At 34.3% G+C, this 22,455-nt stretch overlaps 1 protein-coding gene across 1 annotated transcript; it reads right to left on the bottom strand.

The window, feature by feature from the left end:
- Positions 1 to 368: 368 nt before the first annotated feature.
- Positions 369 to 22,191, bottom strand: ALX1 (ALX homeobox 1). Its single transcript, XM_027543218.1, has 4 exons — positions 21,748 to 22,191; positions 18,390 to 18,694; positions 15,235 to 15,363; positions 369 to 1,005 (listed from the first exon to the last, which is right to left on the bottom strand). The coding sequence occupies exons 1-4, from the start codon at positions 21,971 to 21,973 to the stop codon at positions 685 to 687; spliced, it is 981 nt and encodes a 326-aa protein (XP_027399019.1). The 5' UTR covers positions 21,974 to 22,191; the 3' UTR covers positions 369 to 684.
- Between the last annotated feature and the right edge of the window lie 264 nt (positions 22,192 to 22,455).

Genomic DNA, 22,455 nt, shown 5'->3' on the forward strand with positions numbered 1-22,455 from the left:
TATCAGGATATTTCAGTTATCACCTTTAGCCACATGGTTTCAGGAAACGATGCCCAAATATTTCATGCAAATGCTGGTCATTTCTGAAGAGCTCTTTTTTCATTGCATGGAAATTCACTAAAACATCTAGAAGTAAAAAATCTTCGAAGCCCATAGATAAATTCTCAGCAACAGAGGATATGCCCATTATGCCTTGGAGCCAGAGATGGAAAAATGGCAGTTAACTCCCCAAAATACCCTGCTTCAATATTTACCTGACAGCTTCAGTATCTTGACATTTTCCCCAGTGCATTTCCTCCTTTTTCAGATATTATTTTACAAGGGATTTCTTGTTATACAGAACTAACATAAATCAATCTATAACAGAGGAATTTGTTTAATACATTTATTCTTTTAAGAAGTTGCATGATCATATTTCATTGACTCATACAATAGAAAGAAAAATCTTACTACTAAAACAGAGTTTGTGGAGATGGGCGCATGGTAAACCTATTTAGTCTTTTCAGAGGTTCATTCTTAGATTTTAATGTTAAATAATAACAACTATTCATTTAAGCTGGTCTCACTGTATATCTTGACCTTTAGCAATTCCACACACAGCAGCTTATTGTGGTATCCATTAAATAGGAGAAATAAGAATGTTTTACTTTGCCATTAAGAGAAAAAGAAAAAGAGTACTGTATGTTACATGGCCCATGAAATATTGGCAGCGTGCTCCTTGGCTTTCATTCGAAGAACAGCGATACTGGAGGACCTCCTTTCAAACTCTGGCTTTGTTTCAAATGCATGTCCATTGGTAGCCCCGGTAAGAAGAGAGTCAGTGAAAAAATTGTTGAGGGGCACGTGGCTGAACTGGTTCTGGTGGTTTGAAAACCCTGTGTAACTGGAATCTGTCCGAGGCGAGTGAGAGTAAGGTGTCATACACGAGGAAGTGTCACGTGGTAACATGCATGAAGTAACCACAGAACCACCACTTGCATTTCCTGCCCACAAATTGTTCTGAATCTGGAATATATAAAACAACAAGTATTACATTTATGCGTTCTCACTTTTGTTCCTTACTTTTGGGAAACTGAATTTACAAAGTTCTGCTAGCTGTTCTTTGTCTGCTCCTATTGGGTGGTCTATAATTTCATTCTGAGTACATCAAGCAATTACTGAAAAATAATTATTTGAGATTCTTCTAGTTTGTTATACTGGAATGGATCACCAAAACCCACATATCTGACCACATAAAATACTCTCAATACAACATGTCAATCTCTTGAGGATTCTTTTTACAGTCATGATTTTTAAAATGAAATCTGGTTTAATCATTATTTTTTATCAATTCATGTGTTTAGAAAAGTGATTAAAATATGATTAAGTTTAAATATAGTTTTCATCTTTCTAAAGAAAATTACAGAATTGCATTTTTTTTAAGTTCCATAGCTGACTCAGTGTGGTATTTTTTGCTGGAAACCAATGCTGATACAAGGCTGGTTGTTCTTTAGAGATATTTTTAATCAAAATTCATTTTGGAAAATGTTTACTGTTTCATTGTTTTTCATTCCGTCTAGTCTTAAATATCTCTGTGAATAGGACAATTATATACATATTTTAAATATTTATTCTATGATTTATATATAATGAGGTTGCAGCAGAATTATAACCTGTAAAGCAGATTTAGAATTCTAAAATTTGACCAATACCCAATAATGGAAGCATAACTGAGAAAAAATATTCAAGTATTAGCAAAAATACTATCTGAATGAAAATTAAGTATGGGGTAACAACTTACATAAGATTGAAAACTGAGTTATCACTTGTGCCCAAGAAATTCACAATCATCATGTTAAATCCCTATAGGAAACATTTCTATCTATATTGTGCAGTATTATCAGCAAACACAAATATCTTTAAAGTTACTAGCACACAAAAGAAACACTAAGTCAAATTTGTATACTACGAATTTTAAATAGGAGGCATCTTAGACCAGCTATTTAAACAACAGCAAGGAAAGTGATCACATGTACTACTCAGAAGCAGAGAGAAAATCGTGACAAATGGCAGGAGCTGGAAAAAAGCAAGAAAAATGCTGCTTGGTATAGCACAGCGGAGACACAGCCTTGAAATATGAAATTTGAAAATTTATGCCTTTTACAATATTATTACACTAGATTTAGATTTATACTAAAACATAACAGCAATATATATATTTATCCAATCTGGCTTTCTTTTCTTTTTTAAAATCATAATTAGAACACAATAATCAATTACTTAACACATATAGAAGAATAATTTTATTGTATTTCTTTTTACATAGAAATTTCAGTCTACTACTGTAGGCTCTGGTAATACTCTTACAAAACTCAAGCTTAAGCCATACTTTTAAATATAACTTATTTTCAATTCATATCCAAAATATGTTAATGAATCTTCTAGATTACATTGTAGAGATGTTACTCTGTCACTCTGAAAGGGCCACTTAACCATTTTCAGGACTGAACAAATATCATCCTTCATGTGGGGCTTCAATGACTGGCAAGATGCCCATTTTAGTGTTGTTCTTAAAACAGTTCTTTATATAAGTATTTTCTAAGCTGCTTTAAATATGCCAAATCTGTGAGAGACATCTATAGACCTCTATCTAGCTATCTAGCCAGCTGTCCATCATGATTTGCATACTTTATCAATCTTTAAATTGTCATGGGCTATGCTGTTTAAATTTTGGCTCATCCTACTATACGTATCCCACTTTACCCAAAATATGATGATTGGTGTCAGTGATTGCTGAGCTATGTATCTCAAACCAACAGGAGGGGCCGTTAATGTCATTATTCTGTCAAACTAGTTCTTCTAACTTGATCCGGGTGATTTTCCTCTGACATTCAATCAAACATTGTGCTACACTGAAAAACCACAGTCACATGTCTGACAAAAGGGCTTTCAGGAAATGAAAGTGAACTTGCTTGCTTACTTTTGAAAAAATAAATGCAAGATAGTGGTGGAGAAAGATTATTTAGGCTTTACATTTATTAAAGGATTCCTCAGCTTACAAAGCGTGTTGCTAGAAATTATTATTGAACTCATCTACTTGTATTCCAAATACACAGAAATATACTTAACAACTAGGTAAAAAAAAAAAATAAGGGGAGTAAAAGCAAGGAAGGTGATCTATGAATTTAAATAAGTATTTTCACCTTAAATGAATTTAGGAAATCTCTCCATTTTCTATGACATAAGCAAATATTGTTATTTTGATCAAAACTTCTTACCTCAACATGATCAAGCAAGTTAAATGCATTATTTTTCATGAAACAGAACATACAGAAAGATCTGAACAGAACAGATTAATAAAGCAAGTTCCTAACAGCAATACTTTAGTTTTCACGACCAGTGAAGCTGTCACACACTTTTACTGATATGCCCGGTTTCCATGATCTCTGTCTCCCATCTTATTCCTGTCTTTCTTTGATTTTCAAATTTCTGGCATGTTTTGACTTTGGGGATCTAGATGGTTTCTATATTATACTTGGATGTAAATCATAAAAAAATAATAATATCCCCAGTGTACAGAGGTCTTGCTTCCTTGGAAGCATTTCCTCTGGAGGTGTCAAACATCTGATGAGGACAATCAAGACCATGCTCATGATACCTAACAGTTATCAATTAATGGCCACGTGTCAAGCATTTTGATTAAAAGCATGATGACTTCTGAATCGTCCCAATACACAAAAAGGTATGTGCTTTTACTATCCCCATTTCGTAAAAGGTAAAACTATAAAACAGAGTTTAAGAATCTCACAAAAATTGGATAACTCCCAGGGGAGGAGGTCAAATCTGAACCCGGAAATCTTATGAAATGCTACAATGACATAAAAACTAGTCTTATGAGTTGAAATTATTTACTTATTCACAATCCTAAATTTGTGTGTATTTATAAATTCCACTTTCTGAAAGCAAAATTCCCAATGATCACTCACAACTGTTTCTCATCCCCAGGCTTGAACACAGCACATGATAAATCCTTAGTACACATTTATTAAATACTGGAAAATCTCTGAGAATATGAAATTTGGACTGATTCATCTTGAAGATATAATCAAAATTTGGTGGAAAATTATGCTAACATATCTAAATTTTTTTCTCATGCTTTGAATGCCAGAATCACCATACTACACAATCTTAACAGAAATGAAAATTACACAGCTAGAGACCCTGTTGACCCTATATCTTTAGGAAGGTAATCTTTTTTCTTGTTAAACATGTATTATCCTATCTTCTGGAGATTCTGATTCATTAAGCAGGTAGTATAGCTGAGGGGATCTGTACTAAAATAATGGCAAAGATGATAATGGGGCTTCCCAGGTGGCACAGTGGTAAAGAACCCACCTGCCCATACAGGAGACACACAAGATGTGGGTTCAACCCCTAAAGATGGTAAGACACAAAAGCAATTCAGAACATCACTTAGGATGAAGAAACACTATTGAAGCCCAACTTCCTTCCAAATACAAAAAATTCTCGTACATTTTCAATTATGTTCAATTTCTGTGATAAGAAGCTCACCCTGTTTTAAAAAAATATTCCATTCCCCTCTGGGGAGCTCTGTAAAAAGGTGTAATTTTCCTGTTTCTTCTATTTCTGTTCCTTATACAGAATAAGCAGCATCCTTCTTACATGAGAAAATCTTCAAATATCATCATGAGATTATTATACAATCATAAGTCTCTCTTCTCTAAGGATTCTTCATATTGATTTCCAGACAGTATCATTCTAGTCACATTCCTTTGGATGTGTTGGAGGTTGTCATTGCCCTTTCACTCTTATAAACATCCAGCACTGACAACAGAATATAATATTCTAGATGTTGTCTGATCACTGTGGGGATGATCCAGCAGGTATCATCTTTGTTCTAGATCATCTACTTCTATTAGTGTCTGAAGAAGTAATGTGGTTAAACAACAAAGTTGTTTGAGCTTGTAGTTTAATAAATCTACCACTGTTCAGGTGGGCTCCTTCTATTTCTCCTTCATTCCATTCTTCTAAGTGGTCATTTTAAAACGACGTGCTAGAATCTATAAGTCATATTGTCTAAAACTACATATTTAACAACAGAGAAGTCATACAAAAATCTTACTCTCTGACTTATTAAAAGAAATACTACATTTGATTTTTTTCTAAGATCACTACTTATCTTTCTAATATTTTTTATACTAGTTCATAGACACTGCTGCTGCTGCTGCTAAGTCGCTTCAGTCGTGTCCGACTCTGTGCGACCCCATAGACGGCAGCCCACCAGGCTCCACCGTCCCTGGGATTCTCCAGGCAAGAACACTGGAGTGGGTTGCCATTTCCTTCTCCAATGCATGAAAGTGAAAAGTGAAAGTGAAGTCACTCAGTCGTGTCTGACTCTTAGCAACCCCATGGACTGCAGCCCACCAGGCTCCTCTGTCCATGGGATTTTCCAGGCAAGAGTACTGGAGTGGGGTGCCATTGCCTTCTCCGTCAGACACTAGCACTAAATAAATTTTTGTAAGCTTCTAAGTATATAATATGCAAGAGATTTACAACCAGGAGCAATATTATTGAATGCCCACATTCTTTTTATATGTGCTTTAAAAAAAAGAAAAGAAAAACGGAAAAAGAAAGATTGTCTGTCTTTACATGTTTTCTTCTTTGTTGTGTTTAAAAGGAGTGGATAATCTAAAAATATTCCATGTTTTAATGTGGTTCACAGCATTTTTTAAAGTTCTGGGGGTATGTTCAAAGCATTGTCCACAGAATTTAGCCAACTGCCTCCCATTAGCATGAAAGAAAGTTTAGCTGACTTACTACTCTCCACTTTGAATGTTTGCCCCTTAATGTTTTTCTAATCAAGTGAAAACTTTAATTATTCCACAGCTTTGAATTTTGGAGGAAAAAAATTTTTTTTTGTCTGATTCTTTCCAAACTGAAATCCTTTAATGTTCACCTTCCTTCCAAGGAATTAAAAGCAATAAAAGCTAGAAGGAGAGGGTTAATATGTAAGTATACATACATATATTAAGAGTTCTTCACTGTGGATCTATGTATGTCATGAATTGATGGAACAGAGTAAATCATGGATAGGAAATCATAAATCTCATTTACCTTCACCTTAGAAACTTGATATAGATATATTCTTTACATAACCAAAGCTAGAAAGAAAATTTTAGTATGCTAAATGTGGTATATATTTCTAAAGTATTTTCTGATTTTACTGTAGTGGGGAGTTTTTCATACTTCTAAAAAACCTCTTAATCTCAGTTTATTATTCTTTCCCTTAGTTGTAAAGTAGTATGATATGTAAAAAAAATATCAAATAGTTTCCTGATTTATATACTCTATATCTCAATGTTTTGTTATTTATGGAGATATTAGCCTACAGAATTAATTTGGATTTAATAGAAATACTGAAAAAATGTGAGAATATAGGAGTAATTTTAGAGCATTCTTAAAAAGCATCTTTTAAAGCATCTCTAAAGCCAACTAAAGAATTTTTTTCCTACTAAAATAAGTTTACTTAATCTTACTCCTCTACATATAGACTGTTTCTTTCTGCCACCAACATTTATATGTACACGAGACACACACACACACCAGGATACACGTATTATCCTATACTCATACGACCTTCACATCATAGCCCCAACAGTTCCCCGTGGGAGTTCAAAGGCTGCTGTGAAAAAACAGACAGCAGGGATTCACAAAGAGGTATCTGTGATGATGTTATAGCAATAGTTTCTTTCCATTAAAATAAAAAAAGTTGATTTTGGCTTTTCCTGTTTGACAGAATGCTTACTTTTATTGCCTACTCTGAGTATTATTCAATACTTACTATAAAGATTTATTACCACATTATCACTATAGAATTTAATTTACCAGATTTTTATATGGCCTCTTTTAAAAAGGCAAACATCACTTTTTACAAAAGTAGCTTGACTTTTTAAGAGACCATTATATTCTTTATTAGCATATCCCCTCCTTTAAAATTCAGAGGGATAAAGTATTAATAAGAATCATATGCTTATTAACTTGCAGATATTTTTAGCTGTTGGGACCTTAGGGTCCCATTAACTTTTCTAGTAACTACATCAGTAGGCTTCTGGCAGAGAGAAAGGGTATAGGTGTTTTTCTAAACAGTGAATTTGCTACCAGTGAATCAATAACATACACTGAGACTTTGTGTACCTGGGGAAAAAAAATCCCAAGTTGAATTAATCACACAGTGAAAAGATAAATCTGGGCACATTTAGGTACTACTTGAAATAGAAATGAGGGTACTTTTTCATCAGTGCCCTCTTATTAGATGTAATTTTAACTAAATATATATATATATAAATACTAAGATTTTGGAGGAATTAATTAAAAAAATTTTTTTAATGTGTTTTAAATGCATAGTATTACTAAGTTGAAGTGGTCAGAAAGTATTTATTCATCAGAAAAGGATCACACGTTAATTGTTCATTGCTACTTTGAGTTCTTAAATGAAATTTCATCTTAGAAATGTATATATGGATTTCAAACAGGAGGAATGCCTTTTCTGTTAAAAAAAAACAACACTATCAGATGTCATAGTCACGTGAGACTAACAAACTGGAAAGAAATTTGCTATACAGAAAAATAAAAGTGTGTATCTCTTGTTAGTGTAAAACGTAAAGACTATCTCAATTAGTCTCATAAGCAATGTTAATGTCTGTAAATTTTCAGAATGATATCATATAAATGTTGTCTAAATTTTGCATTATTCAAATAATATTCGAAATATGCTCCACATAAAAGATATAGGAAACATTAAGAACATCTTTCTTTACCCTTACTGTCGAATGTGTTCTTAAATTTTAAATTGTGATCATTACAAAAAATTTTTATAGGAAATCTCACCCTACATACCTTAAAATGAAATCATAGCACTTGGCATTTGCTATTTTTTAAAAATATTTATCCAGCAGCAATTATCATTTGAAGTATTTTCCAATTATTTGTCACCTTAATTCTCACCTATTTTAATGCATGCATGCTAACTACTGTTGAATCATGAGCGCCTAATTCATTTTTAATGAGAATTCAACTATTTAAAAAGTTCAGAATTATAAGAAACAAAAATTATAAGTTTTCTTTGTAAATTATTAACCTAAAATGTAAATCAAGTATGCAAACACAAAATATTTATACAGTATATTTTTAATCTTAGAGTGTTTCACAAGGTGTCATATACAAGCTTGCAATTTATTCTTAAAATCCTGAGTCATCAATTATATTCATCTTATATTTAACTCTAATTTGGAATTTTATTTTTGTTATTTTAAAATCAACTGTGCATTTGCACTAAAAAGTCTATTTAATGCTCCATAATTTAGAATAAGAATGAAAACTCACAGATGCATGTAGTTTAATAAACGTGGTGCACATACAATTCTGGATTAAAGTATATCCTGAGGTTCACACTAACAATAATGGTTTAAACTGCAGGTTTTAATCCAGACGTTCTCATAGACTTCTCAGACTTTGATGCTTAATTTCCCCCTTCCTTCTTCCATAAGGTAGTTTTAATATGTAAGAACTATTTTTATATTTTTAATTTTTACTTTTTATTATTTTGATAATCTACTTAATTTACTGATTTACTCTTTCCTCTTAAAATACAAACTATGTACAACCAAATCAGTTAAATACAACACTTAACAGTGTTCACTTAACTAAAAGCAAAACAAATAAAAAAAGAAAACAGCTAAGTTATTACTACTATGTAAAGTCTTTAAATCACATTAAATGTGAATATTACATTTCAAAAATAAGTCTATTTTCATAATCAACAATGTGAAAGCACTTTACTTCCTCTAGAGGATATTCTTTCCTTCTTTAAAGTATCTAGGATTACTTTCACCAAATAGAAGAATTATTCTCTGTCTGTGTCTAGCTGTTCCTTTACTTAATCAATACTAACAAAATCTACCTCCTGTTACACCTAATTTAGTTTTAACATATACATATATGTGAAATAGACTTTATATGTTTTTATATAAATATATATATTTAATTAAATTCGGAACGGTATCATTGTAAAAACTATATTGATTTGAATAAATGATATCCTTCTATAACTGTAAGTATTTGTGCTTACAATCAGTGATAAATTGTATCACTTGTTGACCTAGTGCTGTTAATACTTTGTCCCTCCATTCATAAAGGAAGTGTCACTGTACTACAATATACGACCATCTCATTGGTTGTTTGAAAGGTGTGGAACTACTCATTACACAATGCATCATGTATAGCTACATTATTAACATTTTTAAAAGATCTTGGGGTCTTTGTTTACTTCAAATACTTGGGGAAAAAACAGAAGTAACAGTGATAAAAATGATACTTTTTCTAAAGGTTAAAAACTGCTCCAGGTGCCTTTAAATCACTAAACCACAGTGGTTAAAGGAAACAAGCTTCATATTCTTTATTTAGCTTAAAGTAAAGGCAAACTTCAAGATTAGGAGAGAAATTTGTTGGTAGAAGAAGGTAAGGTAAACAATATCTTCATAATCACTATTTTACAGAAACTTTAAAATTTCCTTTTAAAAACTGTATAGCAATGTTTTAAATAGTATATGTTAAGTTAAAAATACTTTACAGCTTTTCATCTGTTTTTAAAATTATTTTAGTGACTACAAATTATCTGTAACGTGAATCCAACGTTTGCTAGGTTCAAACTCCAAGTGGCACATATTTCTAAAGGCATCAATTAAACAACAGAAAGCAAAAATACTACATGGGTCCTTTTGTACATTTGGAAAATAGATACAATTATGATTCCACTATTTACTAAGTAAAACCTTACTGAAAATCTTGGCAGGAAAACTTTCAACCTTTCTTTTGCAATTTTTGATGAAAAAATATTTTCTAAGTGAGAAAATAATTCTGATAGATTAAGAATATATTCAAATTTTCCTAACGCTACCATATTTATTTGGTCATCCTAATTTAAAGAAGAAAGTGTATTTAACTGAACTTGTTCTTTCCCTGGGATCCCCAAATAGTAAATTTACTCACAATGTATTGATTTAAATACTGCAACAAAAAAGGGCATTCAAACCACTTAGCTACTTCTCTATTGCAGAAAAAAAATTAATAATGACTAATAGCCATTAGAGAATCAGGACTATTTATTGAGCCCTCATTATGTACTAGGAAATACTTTGCATAAACTATTTTAATTCTCACAAATAACATATGAACTTCTATCACCATTTTATAAATGAAGAGAAATGTTCCCAGCAGTTAATTTATTTGCCAAAGGTCTAAAAATCTATTAAGTGGCACAATCAGGATTTGAACCCACAGCTACCTGATTGTGAAGCCAGGAGTCATACGTTAATCCATGGCCCACCCCAAATCCCAGGATTTAGTTCTACAGACTATTTAGAAATCATTTTAATCCTCTCCATAAGAGAAAAAGTATCATCAACATCTTCATCTACGCTAAGACCACCGACTCTAGTACCAAGGAAGTGCAGAGACTTTTTCAAAGTCACCTAGCTAGTAAATGATCAAGTTAATGTAAGCTTAATCTGACCTAACCCTAATGGCACAAAATGTACACTTCTTCTAAGTATGAAGGCTGGCTACAATCTTTCGATCCATTGTGTCCAACTCCTTGCAACCCCATGGACTATACAGTCCATGGAATTCTCCAGGCCAGAATAGTGGAGTGGGTAGCCTTTCCCTTCTTAAGGGGATCTTCCCAACCCTGGGATCGAACCCAAGTCTCCAGCATTGAAGGTGGATTCTTTACCAGCTGAGTCACAGGAGAAGTCCATAATCTTTCTAGAAAATATGTATAACTTAACAAAAATATTTTATTCACCAAAAATAATTATTTTAAAGATGCTTTGGTTTTAATAAATTAGAAACACATTAGAATCTAATGTTGATAGATACTTGCTTAGTTCTTAAACTCAAGGACAAAATTATGTAAGTCTCTTTTGGTATGCTAGATATAGTCTGCATCAAGAAATTTTTGCAGAATTTGTAATATCTAATTTGCAATCTGTCTAGAAAGCACGAGATTTTTTTCTGGATCATCTGTATAACCTCTGTGCCTAAAACAAGACCGAGCATGTACCTGTTTGATAAAATGCAAAACTATAAAATGATAAAACTCTGGAAGAAAATGAATTAAGCTGAAAGGGGTCTGCAAAATCTTTCTAGTCTATTCCTTTCAAAGAGGAAAAGTTAACTGCTTAAGACCACAGAGCTGGTTGAGAGCAGAGATTCGGAAACCATCTGTTTTATTAAAAATAGACTAATTTTGTTTTATAATGTACTCCTGAAAACTGAAGTGAACCAAAACTTTTTTCACATCTATTCGGTGTATATATAATTTGCTTAACACTGTGATGATACAATGTGAGTAAGAATGGAATCATCTTTTAAACACTTTACATCCTAAATGGTGTGGCAGACATTTTTACACAATCCACCACAAGGTCAGTGAGAAAGTGACGCTCTGACTGAGGGAAAATTGAGAGGAGGCTTCCTGGTTTAGGTGAGGGAAAGGGAATTCAAGATAGAGGGAAACAGATTTAGCACAAGCAATGAGACTCTTCTAAAATATCATGTAATGGAGAACACTGAATAATTTAATTTAGCTATACTGTATTGACAAATGGCAACTGATATTGTGACCCAAAATAGAGCTTTAATAAAAAACACTACTATTTTCACTACATCAAAATATACTACCTTTAATTACTACTGACATCACAGTACTCACTTTTTTATTTGCTTTCAAACATGAGCAAGTTTTAAAAAAAAGAATATCCTAGTCTAAGAAGTATCTACATTTTTTAAATGTTTTATTATTTAGGCATTTTTCCTTTCCAAAGTAAGGCGATGTTTCAGGGTCAAAATTGAACTATTTCAAGACTCAGTGTTGGTTTAAGGAGAAAATGTTGCATAAGGAGGCCGGGACTCCTGAACTCAAAACACTTGGGCTCAAATTCAATGAGTTAAGGGTTATTAGGAAGAAGCCTGGCTTAACAAGCTCTCAACTGGTAGTTACTATTTTTACTGTTACAGCTGTTGTTACTACAGTGTAATGAAGAGCAGTGAAAACAAAGTATTTATAACATTTTAGAAAGTATTAATTACTATTCATAAATAAACATTCTATGTTATATATAGATACTTTATGCTAGGTAAGATTATGATACAAAGGCTTACTATTATGAGTGGGCTGAAGGAGATCATTTTCTAAACCATTTCTGGTTTTGATGTATTTCTGCGTATGCTTTTGCTTCCCTGCCAAATTGCTAATTCTTTATTTCTGTCCTGCCGCCAACTTTTTCTAGTTCCAACTTTTTTGTAATTAATAATTTTTTTTTCTGTAATTAGTAACAGTAACCACATTCAATGTCTTATTGCACTGAGTTGGTTAGACTCTTTCAATTCCTATTTTTCCCACTATAAACTATTTTCAAGCCACAATTTTTTTTTTTTTTCTTTTTAAAAAGCAGTTTCCTTAGGCTGAGTCTTGAGACATGACTTTGGCATAGTTATTTTTTCAAACAAACTAAAATAAAGTCAACCACATATTTTTAACTGAAACAGAATTTTCCCCTGACTTTCTTCAATACCTAGAGTGGGGAGTGGGAGACACTTGATTTCAGAATTTTTGGTAACCAAACATTAAATGACTTAGCAATACAGAAAAGTCCTGTGGATTTGACAGTATTGATTTTTATCATTGTTGATGAACTGCACTGTCAAAATAACTTCAACATATGATGTCTGTGTTCCCATATTTAAATTATGAGGTGGTATAACCAAATATACATAAAAATTATGGAGAACCCACAAAGAGAAATTAGTGCAAAATTCTATTATCTCTGAGGGGAATTTTTTTAACTAATCCTTTGTTGGCATGAAAAAGACCATCAAATGTATAATTTGACCACACCATTTCCTTTCCTGCTTGAGCTCCTAGGTGACCTCATTCTGTTAATGGCTAATATCGAAATCTATGAAGCACAATAATAACATCATGGCAAGATAATTTTAGGGGGTGACTAAAATTAAGGGTGACTAGAGTGTATGGTTATATTAAGTTTTTATATAGAGCTTAATTGGTGCAAGGCCCTATTCTACACATTTTACGATATTCTAAAGAAGAAAGGGGGGTTAGCACCAAGGCAACTAAGAGCAAGGAGCAGAAAAGTGGAAAATAGAAATAGGAACAGTGAAAGGAATGAAGACTGAAATAATAAGGTGAAAAAAAGGTATGCTGCAGTCAAGTGTTGTGAGATAGACTTAGCAGTAAGACTGCTTAAAGTCTACTTGAAAAGAGTTCATAATTTGTGACTTTATTATTTCTAAAGTCATCACAAGTAGTTTAAAACTATGTAAAGTATATGCCATCTCTGATATTTTCTATTGTTATTTCACTGGTTGGCAGTGAACATTTTCTGCTCCCTTGAACTGAACTGCAGATTTTGCTATTAATCATTTAATCATGTTACTTACCCTTAAGAGCCACAGTACCTCTGCTTAAATCTGAGCTTTCCTACACTAATAAAAGTGAGTAAATATCTCACTTTTATTAGCGGCAAGAAATACCTCGCCCCTCTATGCCTCAGTTTCCACATATAAAAAATGGGAATAATTAATATCACCTACTGCATAAGGTTACTGCAAGGATTAAATGAGTTAATAAATGTACACTGCTTAGAACAGTGACTGACAGAGAGGGCTACAGTCTTGTTAACAACTAAGAAAACTGCAGTGTCTGCTCCCTTGGAACTTACCGCCTAGAGGAGAAACATCCTTGCAGCATTTTGCTCAGAACTCAACTAGGATACTCAAAACATGTGCTGATGCTAAGTAACCAGGGGGATACACATATTTTTAAAATAGGAGAAAATATAAAGGAACTACTTTAAAGTAAACTTTTTGAAGTAAGGGAAATAAGATTCCTCTTAAGGTATGGGCCTTTATTCAAAAGGTACCCATATCACTGGTCTTTAAGGAAACTGCAGTGGCAAGGCTTAGCTGTAGCAGCCCTTTATGAACCGCCCTGTAAGGAACCACTCGTGTGATCATGGACCAATTCTCGTTCTTAATTCATCTGGGTCTGGTTTCCTGACTTTTAAAATGAAGGAACTAGGTGATTTCTAAGGTTCTTATTCACATATAATATTACATTAATAAATTTCATGAATTTACCTGGAGGAGTGAAAGTCTCAAGATAGGTTTTTAAAAAATCATGAAAGGTACAAGAACACAAAGACAGCATGAAATGAAAGGACTGACTTCATGCTCCCAAGGTATGAATTTACAGTTGAAGAAAATGAATATCCTTAAGTTTGGAGCTATGATGATTTGTTTACTGAACTATCAAAATATTCCATCAGTATATGTGTTACATATTCATTTTCAAAGTAGTCTCTTACAACACATATCATTATACAATAAGGAATTAAATAACAGATGGCTTGCCTTATAATACACATATAAATACACATGTATTTATGTAGCAAATACAATTTTGAATATTATAATTCAGTAGCAGGAAAAATTAATATCCAATTACAAAGACAAAATATATTTATGTGCATTACAAAGTATGAAAAAACAACCCTCTCTAAATTAAAAGAAAAAACTAGAGGAAAAAAATTTCTAAATACACTTAATGTGATACAATTTAAAAATTAGGTCCAGAACTAATTCTATACATGTTTTAAGTCACAAAGGGATAAAATGCTTCCTTGAAACAGTAAGCAGTTTCAAAGCTGAAAAGACAACATAGGAGAAAAAATAGTTTTAAGTGGAACTGAAGGTTTCATCGGCCACATTTAACAGTAGGTTATGGTACAGTTCATAAAAAAAGAGCCACCGAGCCTAGCAATGTTTTATGTATTTTAACAGTTAACAAAGGGAGTGAGTCTGAATTATTAAAATGCAAAGTAATTAAGAGACATATTATTGAATGATGCTACTTAAGTTGTTGCAATGTATACCAAAGAAGAGACCTTGAAATATTTTAAAATGAATGGCTCTGGAAAAATAAATAAAAATAAATATTTTAGCAAAATAAAAGTCCAACAAACATGAAAACAATTTTTGGAGATTAAAATTTTCATTCTTAACTATTATATTAGACATGATAAAGCTTACACTAGCCCTTTTAAGAATATACAAACCACACTTGTGTATCTCAGTGTTCTGTGCAATTTACCATACCTGTGGATAGCTGTCAGTTCTTGGCAAAACCGATATGTCATAGGTGGCAGCAAAATGGCTCTTAGCTTGCTGGATCTGGCCATAACGTTCTCTTTTTCTCCACTTGGCCCTTCGATTTTGAAACCAAACCTAATTTGTTTAAAAAGTAGAATTTCAGCTAAGGAACAGCTGGTAATGCAAATATGATGGTCAAAGACGTTAAATCAGAAAGGTAAACCAGGTCAAGAAAATTACAAAAGCAGAAATGTTTTTATATTAGAAAGGGATCCACAAGGTTTACTTTCTATTTTATTTTACCCTGATATGATAAATGCCATGTCTACTAGGCAATACAGTTCAACAGAATGAGACAAGGTGTTTTCAAAATTTTATTTAATATGTCTGAGCCTCTATTTTTTTTTTACTTATGGAAAATAAAAAAGAATTAGTTTATATGACCTTGAAGATTCCTTGTATCTCCAAATTATCATAGATAATAATCCTCTCTCAGAGAATGCAAGTCTAAAAGACACTCATAAATTTTTAATTTGGGGTTATGTATATAACATGAACTCAGCCAATCTATAACCAAATTAATATCTAAGTCTGTCAAAACAATTATCTTTAAAACATGTCACAAAGTGGAGGGTCTTCTGGGCTGTACCCAGACTTACAAAAACTTAGAAAAATGTAAACAAACACATTACATCTAAAACATATGGCACCAGCAGAAATACAATGATTATTTAGAAGCAAACTAGTAGAATTACATGTTATATTGAGTATGGTAAAGATTATGGGTAAAATGGTATCACCTGAAGCTGAGCTATGGTTTTAAAATATACAAATTGTTTATAACATAAATTGTCTCACGTATAAGATTTATTTTCTCTTATAGAAAATGCTCACAAAATCTTAAAGATAATTTCTCCAATTTAAAATCCTTATGGATAATATAAATTTTAAAATAAATAGGACAGATATAATCAAGTGTCAAGAAAGCCTGTGTATTAGTATGGCCTCCACACAGTTCCTAAACTATTTTCCAAATTTCTCTACCTAATTATATAGTAGAAACATCTAGTATCATCTGTCTTCCTCAGAGGGTTAAATATTAACCAGTTCACACTTGTAAGATCTCCAGAATCTTCATTTTAATATTTTAGGTGTTAAAAGGTTATATAGAAAATTAAATTAAACATGTATAATTTGATATATAATTTACATGAGCAGCTTTCTGAAAGCTGTTTAGTCTTCAGAGAACTATCTTCAGAATACAAAATATTTAGGAAAAAAGCTGAAAATGAATTATAAAAATGCACATTGTAAAAAAGCATTTCACTAAAATTTATTTGAATTTTTTATTCTATTTTGTATTCAATTCTACTCTTTTCTATCTTTTCCTTCACACTTATGGAGACATGTTAATATTCAGTCTGGAGTGTAAGCAAGTATTGCAAATTTAAAATGGCAGTTTGAACAGTTCTCAGAAGGCAAAGAGAGCTACCTGTTCAGATGTTTTCTTAGAACACTGCTGGCAAGTGTGTATTACCCACTATATTCAGGGCTTAAGACAACATTAACAACAAAAGAAAGCAAAACACTTTTTTGTTTTCTCCATAGACAGGCACCAAGAGCATACTAAGGGAATTTAGTAATGAGGGCTTTTTCCTTTAGAAGAAAACCTTGACAATCACCTTAAAATAGGTGCCCATTACCACCACTCTTATGCAAAAAGCAAGGAAACTACCTGAGTAAATTAGGTTCAGGCTGGCTCTCTGTGCCTATTCTTAGACCAAAATTAACCAGCACTTGGTGAAATGTTAAGGGGCAAACACTTTGTGCACAGCTGATCATCTATGTGTAAACATATTTTTCTATGGTTATGAGTATAACTAATTTAAATATACGAACACAAGACCAAAAAACACACAGGTGGGGTTTGTGTTAATGCTTGACAATTCTCAAATTCTTTCTTAGTACTGACTTTCTCCATATTTACTTCCTAAACTAAGATAAAATAACCATTTGTCTCTATAAACTAAAGCAAAAATCTGCTGCTTGTTACTCCTGTACCACCAGATGTTGTCTTTAACAATGTATAAGAGACTTACAATGGCTCAGTCTTCAGAAGGAATACTATTACTCCACTCAGAACAAAAATTTATTTCTTTATTCTAGTGGTTTATGGAAATTGCAAAATTCAGTATTTTTTTTTTTAGAGTCGTAAAAACACACAAAAAGAAAAAGGTCATTCTCCTGAATTACTCTTACTTGCAAACTAAAAAAATTGTTTAAAAATATCAAGGCTAGGAAAAATAAAATACGCTTAAGAGGCAGAATTTTACCCAGTATTTTTAATTTTGTTTTTTCACATTATTAAAAAATTTAGTATACTGAATCATCTAATTTGATAATTTGAACACAATTTATAGATATAACAATTAAATTTATACATTTAAAAGTTACTTTTAAGATTATTATTCCTACTGCTTCTGAAAAAATCATGCAAGTTATCCAGATTTTAAAAATTACAATGGAAGGCATGTATTGACAATTGCTGGGACTAGAAAATTGTATATGTGCTCATACAACTTTTAATTATATATCGTGAAAATAGTTTACAGTATACCTAACAGCTGAGAGTTTGTGAGACTGTTTTTTTTTGTTTTATTATAACTCCAACCTTGGTAAAATTATAGGTGCTTATGGGCCATTATACAAATAACTTACAAATCTAAGGTATATAACCCAAAAAGAGCTTTGACAGCTGATAGAAAAATAAAATACATGAATTACTAAATTGGACAGCTATGGTTCTGCGTTTTTGTCCTTTAAGGATCACTTTTTGAAATCAGAGATTTGTTATCATATTCTGTTCTTTTAAAATAATCATAAGCTTTTATGCCTAAGTAATAAGTCAAGTTCTTTTCTCTTAGGCTTGTGTGTGAGCTGTTAAATCGTTTGCAAGTAAAAAGTAATTTTAGTAGACTTACATGCCTCTGCTACACTGTTCTCTATCTTCAGCAGGAGAATCAGTTTCTGCCTTTGTGGTAAAACTTTGGAATAAACTTTGTGGTAAAACTCGGTGGCAACTATGGAATCATTCTAACACTACCCCCCAACCACCTCCCCGCTCCAAACACACACAGCCTCCAGCCTTCATTGGCTCCTACCTGGACCCTGGCCTCAGTCAGCTCTGTCCTCAGGGCAAGCTGCTCTCTGACATACACATCCGGGTAATGGGTTTTTTGAAAGACCTTTTCCAGCTCCTCCAGCTGCAGGCTGGTAAAGGTGGTTCGGTGTCTCCGCTTCTTACTGCTGGATACGTTGCTGTCACATTTATCCCCAAGTTCATCCAGTTCTCCCTTCTCTGGAATCCCTTTCACGGGGGACAGCCGGAGACTGTTACAGTTGTCCATAGCTCTATTTAGTTCGGTGTGAAGAGGCTGTCCTTCTACTTTAGTGATCCCATAGTTCACTGCACCCAGAGGGGGGAAAAACAGTTCTCAGCATTGCAAAACACCTTGATGAAAGACTTAAGTTGAAGTGATACAGACCATCCGGCAGGTAGTCTTACGATTTATCCTGCCAGTATTGATTTGATCATCATATTATCTACTACTGGGCTTCCCTGGTGGCTCAGCTAGTAAAGAATCCGCCCGCAATGTGGGAGACCTGGGTTCGATCCCCGGGTTGGGAAGATCCCCTGGAGAGGAGAACGACTACCCACTCCAGTATTCTTGCCTGGAGAATTCCACAGACTGCATAGTCCATGGGGTCGAAAAGAGTCAGACACAACTGAGTGACTTTCACTTTATCTATTATTATTAATTCACTTTGGGCAAGTTTAGAATCATCTAAATATGTGTACATGGAACTTTATATTAATTTGCCAGCATCACATGTAGTTCTGTTTTTCAGGCTTAATGTAATATTTATCCCGATAATTTATAATCAAAGTAGTCAAATTAAAAGATGCTCTGGTTAAAAAAAAAAAAAAAAAACTAAATGACCATAATTTTTGAAAAGTGAGCCGAATTTCTTATGTCTTATTTATTCACAGCAGACAAAAGTAAGCTACTAACAGGGCTCAAAAAGGACATTTCAATTTTAAATACTGTCTGTAAACCAAAATCCATACTCTTCTCAAAGTTATGTTTCTCCTCCACATAAAACCTATGGACTACAAATTTAAGAAATGGCATTGTTTCTACTATATTTCCAATATTTCAACTGCATATCATGTCCAAATTTAACATTTTAATTTTAAAAAGTGACCTACTAAGTCAAAAAAAAGAATTTTTCGTCAGTTTCTAAAAGTGTTTTTACAGAAAAGGATTTAAGTAGACTCTTTAGCTTAAAAACTCACTTGCAGTTATCTAAACATGTCAAATTTATGCTTAACTCTTTTAAAACATGAAACTGTCTTAAGATAGAAAGCTTTACTCTTCCTTTCAGTAAAGCACAGAAATTAAAACATCTATTAGAAGATTACAAAGGATATCATCTGGCATTCTGTTTAGGGGTGTTTTAATTTCAGTGATTTCCTCCAGATTCCATTGTGCCCCACACACAAATGTAATGGATACACTTAACGAAATAGGAAACATTTTTTTAAGTCGGCTCAACCATAACAATGATTTCCAATGAACTGCTATACTTTTTTCGTTTTTGTCTATTTTTAAATTCTCTCTTACAATGCATATTTAGCTTTTTTTACAATGTATTTTAGCTTTACTTTAGTCATTATACGAATGTATTGAACTCTAGTACCTAGGTAAATCAAATACCCAATTGCCTTTAGGCAAAAAAATATGTGATGTAAAACTAAATATAAAAGAGAGCCTTGACTGATTAACAATACAGTTTTGTCTCCGTGGGCAGAGTTAATGGGGAACTGCGGTAATTAGCGATGGGGGAGGGGAAACAGGCGTGAGGGTAAGGGCATCTCAGGGAAAAGGCAGGAACTTTCCTAAATTTAGCGGACTCCTTGTTGCCCACATTCACCTTACTTAAAACTTTCCTATTAAAATCCATCCTAACAGTGTGATGTTCTTTTAAAACTTTATAAAATATAAAAAATCACCTATTTCTCTTATTTTTGGAATCCCGACAATTTAAATAAAATATTATGATTCTTATCCAGCAGTCAACAGAGGACATTTCAGAACCATTTAAAAATAAATCCTGTCCATGGAAATAACTTTATGGATACACTTTAAAATTCCAAAATATAAATACTGCAATCTGAAATACAGTCAAAACTTTAGTATATTAAAATAAAATTATTTTTTCGCGTCTTTCTAAATAAATGAGACTTAACGGATTTTTCTCTATTGTTTGTTCCTTTTTTATTTAACCTTGCAAGTCAAAAGTAACTTGCAACGTTGAACAAAATAAGTAAAATATACGAGGCCTTTTTTTTTTAAGCTTATTGCGTACTAAGTATTTAGAAGAGAAGCTACTATGAGCCAGTGGCTAGCCAGATTGTGAACCTCCATTAAAACAAGGGGCGGGAGGCTTGTTGTAAATATTTCACACTTAATTCGTTTGTTATTTTAAAGCAACCCGCTCCTTACAGCTTAACTGTGGAATATATACAATGATAAGGAAAAGTCCTCTTGGAATTGTAAACTTGCTTTAGCTGTCGCGATCTGAAAAAAAATAGGTTTGTACTGGGTTACAAGATAGAAAAGATAGATGGTTTGTTTTGATAACATTTTGACTTTGAGATACTTGGCCATCCAAAGTTGAAGATTTCACCCAGAAGCATTCCGAAAGGCTTCTTAGGCGACTTCTACCGTGGAGTCAGAAAAATCAGACAATGCGGAATTCGCGAGTGAGTGATTATATATTGGGGATTCTTTGCCCGAAGCTATGTAAAGTGATTTGGCGTTTAACAAACATTTATGCTGTTGTAGAGCAAACCCAAAGAAGCAGAAATCACAAATCCACAGAAACTCATCTAGTAAGCCTCTAACTTCACAAAGAAAGATATCGTTACGTCTTGAAAAGTTAAAAAAAAAAAAAAAAAAAAAAGGTTTTTCACCTAAGTTTTCTTCTTCGTGACGGCAGTGACGTCCTCTAACGAGCTGTGATGGATTTCAGCTCCCCCGGCCCGGGGCAGCGCGGCGGGCTCGCAGAGGAAGCGCGCTGTCTCGACTCAATTACGCTCTATTTAGCGCCCTATCAGTTTACGCCCGGGTCCTGGATAGCGGGACGCCAGGGCCCGTGAGGAACGCGACTCGGCAGCAAAAGAACCACGAGGATGCACCCCAGGGGCGCAGGCTCCTTCCTTGGCTCCCCCCACCCAAAGTCTGCAGCAGCCCAAACTCCGCTTCCTAAAACCAGCACTGTTCCACCGCCCTCCTCCGCCCTCCAGCTTCTCCCGCTCCCCCTTCCTTTCCTTCCTTCTTTCCTTCCTGTTTTCCTTCCTTCCCTCGGTCCTTCCCTCCCTCCCGGTCCCGACCGGTCCCCGCCCTCAGATTTGCGGGTGGGCTTCCGCGACCCCCCTGGAGCAGGGGGACTCACCGCTGCTGTCCTGACAGGGCGAGGTCCTCTCCAGGCGCACGTGATGCTCGGCGCGGGGCAGGGGCCCGAAGGCCTGCACGCATTTGCCCGCCGACGCTTTGCTGTAAAAGGACTCATTGTCCAGCGTCTCCATAACGTGCTCCAACGCGCCTCCTGCGCCCATGTAAAAATCACTGTTTTTACTCGGTGGGCTCTTGAGGGCAAACTTCTCGCTCAGAAACTCCATAATCCTAGAAGGCTGTCGCTGAGCTCCCGGGAGCTCCGGGGGCTGGAGCGCGCTGGGGGAGGGTGCGAGTGGGCGGGAGGAGGGAGGGCCGGAGAGGAGGGAAGGGGAAGCGAGCGCTGCGGCGCCTGTAGCTGCCCGGCTCCGAGCCCTTTAAGATGTCCCGGCTGGAAAGGGGGCACCCGAAGTTGCTTTTATATCTTGAAACTCAGCTGGGCTCCTCGGGCAACCTCCCAGATCTAATGAATATGAAAATAGGCAGGCGACTAAACTCCACCCCGGGCCCCCCCCTCCGCCCCCCACCCTACCCCCATCTTCCCCCCCACTTACCGGGCAGGGCGCGTCCAGGCCTAGGTTAGACAGACAGCTCCATTTCAGACAAATGCCAGCAGGGACGAGGCCACGACACTCAGAAACATTGTCGCCGCGACAGTGGACTGGCATTTCGGAAGAGCTTGGTGAGATCGCAAGGCAGTTAACCTTCC

This window comes from Bos indicus x Bos taurus, chromosome 5 (assembly GCF_003369695.1).
Source record: "Bos indicus x Bos taurus breed Angus x Brahman F1 hybrid chromosome 5, Bos_hybrid_MaternalHap_v2.0, whole genome shotgun sequence".
In the NCBI taxonomy this organism is placed as follows: domain Eukaryota; kingdom Metazoa; phylum Chordata; class Mammalia; order Artiodactyla; family Bovidae; genus Bos; species Bos indicus x Bos taurus.